This window comes from Nannospalax galili, unplaced genomic scaffold (genome assembly GCF_000622305.1).
Source record: "Nannospalax galili isolate Female #2095 unplaced genomic scaffold, S.galili_v1.0 scaffold390, whole genome shotgun sequence".
Lineage (NCBI taxonomy): Eukaryota > Metazoa > Chordata > Mammalia > Rodentia > Spalacidae > Nannospalax > Nannospalax galili.
In genome coordinates, this window is record NW_008330777.1 from 4,543,449 (window position 1) to 4,555,746 (window position 12,298).

General features: G+C 36.1%; 1 protein-coding gene and 1 pseudogene across 1 annotated transcript in view; one reads left to right on the top strand and one right to left on the bottom strand.

Annotated features, from left to right (window-relative positions):
- The window catches only part of Ptprq (protein tyrosine phosphatase receptor type Q), a 227,017-nt gene that overhangs the window by 178,965 nt on the left and 35,754 nt on the right, over positions 1–12,298 (top strand). Inside the window, exons 34-35 of the mRNA XM_008852127.2 lie at positions 1,741–1,840; positions 5,925–6,053. Of these exons, the coding sequence (XP_008850349.1) occupies positions 1,741–1,840; positions 5,925–6,053 (229 nt within the window). The remainder of the gene's footprint in view (positions 1–1,740; positions 1,841–5,924; positions 6,054–12,298) is intronic.
- LOC103749466 lies at positions 3,136–4,991 on the bottom strand (annotated as a pseudogene).

Sequence of the window (12,298 nt, forward strand, 5' to 3'; positions counted from 1 at the left end):
GGTTTTTGTGTTTTTTGGGAGGTTTTTTTTTTTTTTTTTTTTTTTTTTTTTTTTTTTTTTTTTTTTTTTTTTTTTTTTTTTTGTGTGTGTGTGTGTGTGTGTGTGTGTAATTTTTAGTTCTCTCTGTATTTTAAATAGTAACCCTCTGCCGGATATACAGCTGTAAAATTATTTTCTCATTCTGTAGGAGGCTTTTCACTCCAATGATTGTGTCCTTTGCTGTATAGAAGCAGTTCAGTTTCACGAGGTCCCATTTGCCAATTTTTGTAACTTTTTTTTTCAGTTCAAACTCATTTCCTTTTTATTAAAGTCCAAGTTATCAATACATAGTTTGACACTCAAAGGAAAATTAGTTCAAATGAAACATTTCCAGGTGACTGTTTTCATCAAGAAGTAACAGGGATAAGTCCTTAGGAGTCCATCAAGGGGAGTTTACACTTTGTTGAGGCCCAATTCCTCTGGAGTGGAGATTACCAGTTCATTTAAAGATGGTCTAAGTTCCTGGAAATCATAGGATTAGCTTTCCTTATCAGATCTTGCTTTGTCTTAGCAACCTCTAGAATGAGAAAAGCAGCAACAAAACCATTTAAAAGTTGGCATGCCTGCAAAGCACCATTGATGATTTTGGGCTCAGGGACCAGATCACAGCCAACATGTTCATCCCTTTATGCAATTTCCAGGCATCTATGTCTGGATTGTTAAAGTATGTCACCCAGCTAGCATCAAACTCCTCATCTGTCTCCTGTGAGCCATGAGAATAGCAGTGAGCTGGCTGGGCAGTGGCTGCAGGGTGGGGGCCGAGGCAGGGTACAGGAAGCCTCATGGCACTTCGGCTGTGGTGCAGTGACAGAAGATAGACAGATGAAGACAGCAGCACACTGGTTGAGGCTGGAGAGAACTGTTGGAACTTTTAACTATACATATTTAGAGTAAGGAAATGGTCAAAACATAATTAATAGCTTCAAATAAGTTTTTATGTTTTTCATTTCTTTTATTGGAAAATGCTAGTGCTCAGGGATGCTTGTATCTATTTCAATCAATTGGTTTTTATTCATTAAAATGCTTCAATCATCACTTTGGCCATTAGAGCACCTTCTAGAAGAGATGTTGCTCATTTCATCCCACTTCTACTAGACTTTCTGCTGTTGTGTGTCTGGGACTCATCTTTCCTTTCTCTTCCACATTGGATTGATAGTATCTCCAAGGAACTGTGGTTTCACTTAGTAAAACTATATATACCTTGAAGATAGAGCCAATAGGATTTCTTTGAAAATGTTCAAAGTAGCCTGTCAAAGAAAGAGAGTATGATGTGGCTCTAAGGTCGTTTTGTCCAGAGCATCTAAAGTAGCAGAGTGCAAGGATACTGTTGAAAAGAGAAAACGTGCGAGCTCATCTTTGGATATATTGCTTTTGAAATTTCAATTATGTCTAAAAAGATGCCTAGGAGGTAATTAGATATAGAAGTCTGGAATTTATTGGTTGAAATTAAGTAATTATCATCCTATAGATGAAATTAAAGCCATGAGGCTAGATGAGCTCACAGAGAGAGTTTAGACAGAGAAAATAATTAAGGACTGAATCCCCAAATTAAAAGACTTAGAAGCAGCAGCAGCAGCAGCAGCAGCAAATTTGTATGTTTTACTAGCACTCTTAAATAATGTGCCACAGAATAATCTATGTAGTTTGAGTTCCAGTAGAATGCCATGATAGTGTCTAATGATGGTGCTTCTCTCCTTCTAGGTGAAGGGCTTTCAGAGAGAACAGTAGAGATCATCCTTTCAGTCACTTTGTGTATCCTTTCAATAATCCTTCTTGGAACAGCTATTTTTGCATTTGCAAGGTAAGAGTTATTTGTGTCCACATTCCCAGAATGCTTTATGTATCAGCCATAGTCCAATAAAGAAAAACTGAAGCCATGGCAGTTATACATATAAGAACCATTAATTTTATTTTTCTTAAAGTGACAAAAATACCCCAACACATCTGTAGTATGCTTTATGTTTTGTTTTGTTTGTTTTTATTTTTGAGACAGGTTCTCCCTATAGCCCCAGTTGGCCTGGAACTTGCTGTGTAGACCAGGATAGCTTGGACCTTCCAGAGATTTGCTGCCTCTGCCTCCCAAGTGCTGGGATTAAAGGCATGTGCCATCTGGCTTACTTCACATTTTGAAGTATACGTACATTATGGATTGACCTGAATAATAATCCATTGTGTAAATATACCATACTTTCACTATCCATTCATCAGTTGGTGGAGATTTAGGTGGTTTTCATGTTTTGACTATATTGAATATGTTAGCAATGAGCATAGATAAATAGGTATCTTGATAGTAGGATACAGAGTCCTTTTGGTATATGCCCAAGAGTGGTATGGCTGAATCACATGGGAGATCCATTTATAGCTTTTTGAGGAACTCCACACTGATTTCCACAATAACTGCACCTATTTACACTTCCACCAACTCTGAATAAGTGTTCCACTTTCCCCATATCCTCATTTGTCATTGTTTGATTTTGAGGTCTTAGCCATTCTGACAGATAAGATGACATCTCAAAGTAGTTTTAATTTGTATTTTCCTGATGGCTAAAGATGTAGAACATTTAAAAAATAATTTCTCAGCCATTTGTGTGCCATCATTTTTGAGAACTCTCTGTTTAATTCCCTGCCCTAACTTTATATTCGGTTGTTTGGGTTTCTTTGTGAATAATTTTTAGTTTTCTGTATATTCTAGATCTAGATAGCAACTCTCCGCCAGATATACAGCTGTAAAATTATTTTCTCATTCTGTAGGAGGCTTTTCACTCCAGTGATTATGTCCTTTGCTGTACAGCAGCAGTTCAGTTTCACGCGGTCCCATTTATCAATTGTTTCAACTTTTTTTTTCAGTTCAAACTCATTTCCCTTTTATTAAAGTCCAAGTTACCATTACATGGTTTGATACTCAGAGGAAAATTAGTTCAAATGCAACATTTCCAGGTGACTGTTTTAATCAAGAAATAACAGGGATAAGTCCTTAGGAGTCCATCAAGGGGAGTTTATACTTTGTCGAGGCCCAATTCCTCTGGAGTGTAGATTACCAGTTCATTTAAGGATGGTCGCATTATCACAACACCAGCATTTGTTGTCTGTAACAAGTCAGCTGAAGTTCATAGTGTTGCTTCTAAATCCCTGGAACATTAAGAACACCATGTTTGCATGACCCCAAGAAGACAGGACGGCTTTCTTCAGCTTTTCTATTTCCACCTCTAGACTGCTCCTTATCATCTTTTCCTCTTCTAAATCTTTGCATAGTTTTTCTATTTCTCTCCTGTGATCCTTTTTCATTTCTCTCCCGTACATCTACAATACACAATAATTTAACAATCTGGGCTGTAGTTCGTACAGTGAATCATTTTTTCCCATCATTTACTTCCACTTTTGCTTTCATTTCTAATGGAGTTGGGAAAGCAGATGTATTTATCTTAGAAGCACTTGAAAGTGTTGAAAGAAATGGCTTGGAGAGTAGCTTTCCTTTTCAAGCTCAGATGGCTTTAGGTTGGCACTATCTTCTTCTTTTGGTAACTGCAAGTTTTTTTCTTGGCTTTGAGTTGGAAAATGTCCACCATTGAAGCGGCCAGGCAGCCTTCTTCCAGTCATCTTGGGTCTATTTGCAGTGAGGTGTAACAAGTTCTGAGAAGAAGCTATTCATCAAAATTTAGAATACCTGTTTATTTAGAGATCTTTGCTGCAAATGCATCAAGGTCTACTGATTTTAGTCTAAGAGGCAATTGTTCAGAATCCAGCTTTGATTTTGATACTGACTCCATTTCAAATTTTGATGTAATTGTGGAAACGTCCCCATTAATTTTGGCTGCAGGAGATGGAGGAGGGACTGGTTTCTCAGGTCAGTTTGTGTATACTGATCCAGGAGACCTCGGTAGTTATTGGTTTTTCTAGGTGGAGTAGGCTTTTTGGGTGGGACTTGAGGAACAGCTGGTTTAGAAGGTTTCTGTTCCAGTACTGGCTTTTCATCTTTTTCTTCAGGCTTTAGAGGAAAAACTTTGTTCTCTGCTGCTAATAGGTCCAACTTTGGAGCTGGACCCTTAGCTGGAGGAGGTGGTTTCTTTGGTTTTGGAAAGTCTTTATCCAGTTCACTTAACTGAACAGGAAAATTATCTGGAAACACTCCTTCCTACCATTGAGTTCACCCTTTAACCAGCCTGCTTCGCCAGTCTCCGTACTTACCAAATGGATTATGGTCCCTTCTTTAAAAGCAAGGTCTTCTTCATTGGTACCTTCATAGGCAAATAATATTCTACAATATTCCTTAGCTTTAATTTTGCCATCAATGTCTGTTTTTGTTATCTCCACATTTGGAGTTTTAGATCCTAGTGATTCTATGACTAAGGACTTGTCTGTTTTTTTCTCTTCTGTTTCACTACTGGATGTTCTTGTCCTGTTTCACAGAGCTGCCTTTAAAACTATCTCCAAATCCAATTCCTGGAATTTCCTTGTGTTGTGTAACTGATCCAGGACTGGTTTCACTCCCATTCCCTGGAGATGGTAAAGGTGAGGTAGGCCCAGTCAAAGGAGTTCTCTTCATTAATATCAATGGCATCCCCTACTTTCGGCTGTTGTTCATCCTCATTCTGTGGAAGGTACTCAAAAGGAACTTTACACTGGCGCTTTTTTGTCTTCTTAAGATTTTTGGTTTGTGGGTGTGGCTGAATTCCTCCAGCTGGAAGTCCATAAGTGCTCATTCACTGTACAAGGCTTGCTACATTTCCATGCCTTTCCTGTTTGATAGGTAAATTGTCATCCCTGGGTTCTGTCTCTCGCTTAATTTCCTTAACAAAGTTATCGGGGAAAATTCCTCTTCTCCCATTTAGCTCTCCTTCTAGCAATTCTTATTCCTGGAGCTTTTTCACATTCCTGATGATTTCCCCAACTCGAATCATCAATTCATCATCTTGTATAGCATTATAGTAATACTCCACAATATAGTTAACCATGCTGCGGGCTGCGGTGGGGAACAGGTCAGCATGTATGTTAAGTGCACCCATGTCATGCAATACCCATAGAGATCAGAGAGGGCATCGGATTCCCCTGGAACTAGAACTAAGGATTGGTTGTTAGTTACCATGTGGGTGCTGGGATCTGAACCCGGGTCCTCTGTAAGAACTACTGCTCTTACCTGCTGAGCCATGTCTCCAGCCCTATGACTCAGTTTTGAACCAGTGGCTCCTGACTGTAAAATAGAGATGATATTCCTTGTTTGATATTTTCATAAAAATTAAATGAGAAAACTCAAAAATTATTTCATGTCTTTGTCATGTATAAACATGTTTCATTATGCAAAAACAAGTGGGCATAGTGATGTAAGTCTTTAATTCCTGCACTCAGTAGACAGAAGCACATGGAGCTCTGTGAGATCGAGGCCAGTCTGGTCTACATAGTGAGTTCCAGGCCACCTGAGACTACAGGGAGGCCTTGTCTCAAAACAACAACAAAAACAACAAAAACAAGCAAAACAGAAAAGCTTTCATTTTACAAAACAACAAAGTAATGATTTTTAACACTAATATTAGGAACACTCAGCTACTTCATTTTCTTATTATTTTTTGACTAAATGGGGGGGCAACTAGAGAGAGGGAGACTTGTCATATCCTTAGTGTTACTGTGAGCCAGTCAGTCAGGCCTTGACTAACTAAGACTCCTCAAATTTGGAATATCAACCAAGAAACAAAAAGACAGTATAATAGGTAGTGTGGAATTAAAGCAGGAAGTTTATTAGCTATAAAATTAACACATTCTGAGATGTGATTCCAACAAAAAGTTATTTGACCAAATGGCTTCACTTACAAAAGAAAAAAAATAAAAGATGCCTCAACCTAATCTTCCATGTTTCTGTTTTTTTCTATTTTGCCCTATTCTCCTTGTTTCAGAATTAGACAGAAGCAGAAAGAAGGTGGCACATACTCCCCCCGAGATGCAGAAATCATCGACACTAAATTCAAGCTGGATCAGCTAATCACAGTGGCAGACCTAGAACTGAAGGACGAGAAATTAACGCGGTGAGCACACTCCTCTGGTCGAGCAGTGGTCCAGAGGGCCTGGAGCGATGACCCTACCCTGACCTATGCTTGTTGGAAGTGTTTGTGGGGCTCCAATTTACACAGGTCACACAGATCTTCTTTCAAAGGGTGACCTCCGTCTTCTACACACTTCTCACTGGTGTACAGAGACTCACTTAATCTTCTAATATTTTGAGTTCAGTATGAACCTCGGACTATAGTACTGAATCAAGACTTTTTTTTTCCTGAGACAAATATTTTTACACATCAAGCTAACATTTTGTTTCATAATTCTTTCCACATGATAGCTATTCAAAAGTGAATTTTTCCTAGAAGTGTCCACAAATATTTATGTTTAATTTAATTATATTTCTATATAAAGTTTCATGAGAGTCTAAACCGTGTATGAAATTTTATACATAAAATGATTTATAATTTAAAAGCTAAATGTGAAGTAAAAAATATTACCTTTAGAGAGAGAACTGTGTATATACTGAACAAGCGACACTGAACTATAATGTAAATAGCAATTTTCTTAATTTTTGAAAAAGATAATTTTGTATCTTTTTAAAAAAACATTTTATATCATTCAAAATACTGACACATTAAAAACTTGTCTAATAAGATAATTCACCAAAATCTTAATAAAAACCATCATCAGCCTGTCTTGAGTTACATAATGTTTATAAACACATAATAATTATAAAGCACTTGCATAGCCCTCTTGACATTTTTAGAGTTATAATAATTTTTAAAACATGGCATTAAAAATCTTGAACATCTAGAATAGTTAATCGTTGTGATCTCTTCTTATCAAATTTGTTTTTCATCTAATAGACTGATTTTGTTAGCATATTTTTGCCTTCCTAAAAGTGCTTAATATTTCCTGGAGAGGCCAGGCCTATGAGATTAACATTCAGAAATGACACTTGTACAGTATCAGCACATTGTAGGACGTTGGCCTGTGGGATATGAAGAGTTGCTTCTTAACAATTAGATATTGATCTTTTTTTTCTTTTAAAAATATTTTATTTGTTATTTTTATTTTATGTGTATGAGTGTTATGCCTGCAGGTAAGTAAGTGCACCCCTGTTGTGCAATGCCTGCGGAGGACACTGTAAGAGGCTGTCAGATCCCCTGGAACTGGAGTTACAGACAGTTGTTAGCATCATGTGGGTGCTGGGATTCGAACCCGGGTCTTTTGCAAGAACAGTCAGTGTTCTTAACTGCTGAGCCATATAGATATCGATCTTTGTATACATATTCTAATACAATCTGTTCACATCCACAAATGAGTGGTGCACTAAAGACGTATGTGTAAGAAGATTGTATATTACTTAGAACGGGTTTTTTCTTAAGAAAACTATATATAAGAGATAAAATTCCCAGCACAGCCTCACAAAATAAACTGTACTATAGGAATACTGGAGCATTAGCTTATGCCCTGCTCTGTATGGGTCATGCTATGTAGTTTCATCTCTTTCCCGATGAACCAACTGGATTTCAATAATTGCCTCTTCCTCTTTTGTCTACACTTGTGACTTCTTCACAGGCCAGGGCACTGTTCCTTCTGGAAATGCATAAGGGATAATTTCAAATCTCTCAGTGAAATGGATTTGAACGCCTTGAACAATTTAGTGGAACTTTCAGAGTTCATAACAATTCTTTATGACCATTTTTATTTTTTTCTTGAAGAATTTTTATTAAGCTCTAGAGTCCTTAGTTAGCAGACCTCCAGAAATTCAATACGGTAAAGAAAAAAAAATGAGTCAACATGAAGGAAAGTGTTCAAGGTTGTTGTTCCAGACAGCAAAACCTCCACAGTGCGGTCAGTTTCCCAAGCGTGGAGTGTTGTAATTGCACATTCCACTCTTCTTTTCTGAACATTCCACTCGACCCTTACTAGAGACTGTAAAGTTCTGGTTCTGATTTTTTAAATTTTCACAGTGACTACGATGAGAGCTGCAGAGAGGTTTTAAATCATAAAAACTTGGACAAGATCTCTATATTTGTTTATTAGTGGGTATTTACAACTCAAGGGTGACTTTATTTATCTTTGACTCCTTATTTTCCTTCCTCTATGTTTATTTACATATTATATTATTTATTAAAAGCTATATAAGTCAAATGGTATTTTAAGTACATTTTTGTTTTTTCCAATGCCAGAAAATTAGGGTATAATAATTTTAACAGTAGAAAAACTGGAAATATTCATATTCATGTTTTTTAGTTTTCTCATTTGTTTGTTATGATTCTGGAGTTTATGAACATAAAAAGTATTTGTTTGTACTACCAATAGTACATAGGAATATTCTTTGTTGGGTTTATTACACAACTTCATTAAAATAACAATTAAATGTTTTGAAAATTAATTCCTCATTATAGGAATATATGATATATTTTCACACATTTACTGTTAGTAAATTTACTAGTACACTGGACAAGACTAGAAAATTAATAACTAAGGGGCTGGAGAAATGGCTCAGCAGTTAAGAACACTGGTTGTTCTTGCAGAAGACCCAGGTTCAAATTCTAGCACCCACATGGCAGCTAACAACTGTCCATAAATCCAGTTATAGGGGATCTGACAGCCTCTTCTGTCCTCCACAGGCATTGCACAACATAGGTGCACTAACCTACATGCAGACAATACACTCATATACATAAAATAAAAATAATAAATAAAATATTTTGAAAAGAAAATTAATAACTAAAAATAATTAGTGTAATAGTACATTTGCCTGGATCCTCATCTTCAATAGAACTCTAAAAGCCTTTCCAGTTTTTGAGGTGAAGATCTAAATCCATTCGAAGTCAGAAATGTAAGGTTGATTCTGGAAAGGAAGAGTGAAGGAGTTCAAGTTTTCTTCCTAAATTGTTGGATAACTTACATCAAATATCTGTTATCTGCAGGGAAGAACTTCATTTCCTTTAAGTGCACCCAGTTATCATGTGTGCTTTCTACCAGGATTGTGGCTCTACCCTCTTCTAACCTGCTAGACTTTTCATGTTAAAGTGCCTTGCAACTATCGTCAGTTCTATTCAAAAGAGAAAATATTAGAGTATGTCTAATCAATAATTGTAATATTAATTTTAAGGAGTTACCTGACTGACAAAAATAAAGTCAGAGTACTTAGACCTGAGGTTTTCTATTTTGAAATTATTTAACTTTGATATATTCTACCTGTGTCCTTACATTTAAAAACCCATTCTTCAGTTTTTGTCATAATTTTGTCATAATTACAGTCTACTTTGTATCACAAAAGTTTTATACATGTTGAATTTTTAAAATACGTGCTTAATATGTGCTCATAAAGTTATTATTTAAAAGAATCATATGACCGTGCCTGTGGTTCAGGCAAGTCATACTAGTTACTAGAGAGGGCAAGGCAGGAGGATTGCAAGTTCAAGGCTGACTGCATAAAGAACAGATGTTAAGGGCAGCTTTTACAATATAGTGAGATCCTGACTTGAAATGAAAACATAAAAAATAACAAATCACTGGTATATAGCTGAGTGGTAGAGGGATTACCTTTATTGAGGCCAGTTATGCAAAAAATTAATGTTCATTTAATAAGTAAATAAAATTGTATAAATATGGTTTCTAAATTATAGGCTAAAATGTATACAGTGTTGTTGTTTGTATTTGTAAAATTAAGTACTGTTCCATTCTTTTTTCATACACAGAGGTTGATAACACATTAGTTTTTGCTGTTTATGAACAGCTACTGTTTTAATCATTGCATGTGATGATCACACTTAACTCTTTCAGTTCTTTCTATTAGGTGCTCGTCAACATTTTACAGATGAAAAAAAAAGGATGCTTATAGAATTTAAGTGTCTTTGTAGGAGGGATAATAACTAATAAGAAGGAGACCCAGTTGTGTCTGAATATGTGTTATCTAGAGATACAAAGGTCTGTGTGAATGTGTGCATTCGATTTAAATCTGAGGCAAAACACAGGCAATCAAAATAACTTCAAAATGGATAAGGATTGATGCTATTTTTCCTTGAAGCATTTTCTATATTGAGGAATGATTCTAAGGAAGGATATTTTATTTTACTTGGGACAAGAAAACAAAGATGTCATTTTAGTGATTTAATAATAAAGTTGCAGAAACTGGAAAACAGAAGAACAATTTTTTTTGGCTTTAATAAGAATCTAGTATCTTTAACTGACATAAGAAACTACGTAAAATAGTTTGCATGTAGATTGTCATCATTGTTTGACAGATCCTTGTCCAATTAATTTCACTTCAGTCCTAAGTTGGAACTATCATTGTAAGCAATAACAAAAATATGTGATACAATTTCAATGCAATAAATACCTTGTAAGTAGCATGAAGTTTAAGATCAAATGCTCATGTTCCTATAGCAGTAAATAGAAAATAACGTGGTGTTGTACACTAAATAAATGAATCTTTACTTCCAGATACTCTTCATTTTTCTTTAGACGAAAGGAGATTTTTGTCATCCAGTAAGTTGTGTAGTAATGCAGAGCTCTGCTGTGATTATATTAGTCTTGTCAGGTGGTGTGCTGTATGTTTAAAATATATGACATTGAACATTTGATTTCTTAATATGTTATCCTTTATAAAGCTAAAAGAAAAGAAAACACTTTCTCCTTGCGATGTGTCTTCTGTAAGATTGCATGCTGTTGATACAGTAAAGTTCATCTGCTCAAAATGCACATTGACTTATAATGTGCATGCCATGAGAGTGTGTTGTGGTCTTATATTGTGGTGGTTTTGGTCATAAATCAATTTGTCATATAGATTTCTTCACAGGCTTCTCACTCTATTGTACTATGATATAAGAGTTGAACTCTCCATCTGATAACGGTGAATATATTTCACACAAGCTCATTTTTTTCAAATACAGGGTAATCTGTAAGCATTAAAGCAATGGCCTTTCTTTTTCTGTGTTCTCTGAGTCTCCCTTTCATGGAACTTTAATTGTGTACTGACCTCTGGGTAGTCAACAGTGTGTGCTTCCAGGATCTCCCCTAATGCTCAGTATCCCATTTATGTCCTGGCACTAGTGTAGCACAGTAGAACTGTTAACAATAATTTTAAGAGTCACAGGGATGGCTAGTAACTGATTTAATGCCCTGGGGGTAATAAATGTCTTGAAGGAAAGGATATGTATGGAAGCCAATAATAATTGATTTTGAATTTGATTTCAAAATGACAAATCTACTAAGGAGTAGTTCGTATCCACGAATTGTAAAGCAGAATGGAGCTAAGACTCTTAACACTCTTCTTAACCATGAATAATGCTCACTTGTGATGAAAGTTGTAGAGACTAGGCTTGTTTCTACACTAAGCACACTTGACATTTTGGAATCATAGCTCACTCTATTTTCTATTAGCTTAAGTAATTAGCATGTTCTCATGGACAGAATTAAGTGATATGAAGTATATTTTTCAGATAATTTTGTTGATGGCATAGTATTTATCAATATATAATGCTCTTGGACTAAAGATTTTATTGATTACATCACTTACAAAATATCTATCTCCAACTCATCATTGACCTTTGGGCATTGCTGACTCATAGTGGACTTGTGTGAGTAATCCAGTGAATGTTGGTCTTCATCACTGTAAAATAGCATCATTTTACTGTTGTTTTTTTTCCTTTATGAAACTAGTACCTCCGAAAAACACCTCCCTATGTACAAAACCCTAACTAAGTCTGTCACCAAATTTTATTTCCCAGAATCAGTGATTAGTGTTCTCCTCAGAATGAACTCTACTCTTGAAGGTGCTGAAGTTAATATTTTGGGTAAATTGGAATTTCTCAAAACTCCTTTCCATCTATACCAGATGCTAAAGTAGATCTGATCTTCTTTCTAATCTAGTCCTCTATGTTTCTTCCTAAGCTCTCCAAGTGGGCCTTCACTGTTCACCTGCAGCCCTCACTGACAATTCTTCTGGAAGCTTTCTGATAGATTGTTTGAAGCCTTCTGTGTCCTCTTTACTATGTCTGCAGTGAACACAGTTGCCCACTTCTTCACACAGCCATCCCCAGTCCTCCTTGTTAGCCATTGCTTCTACCCCGTCTCTTGTGAGATAAGTGATCTGTGCCCATGGTGAGTGAAATAAAACATCTGTTATTAATTTGTTTTTAGCCAGTGCACACCTTTAATCCCAGCACTTGGGAGGCAGAGGCAGGCAAATCTCTGTGAGTTCCAGACCAGCCAGGTTGACATAGTGAGTTCCAGGCCAGTTTTTTAAAAAGACCAA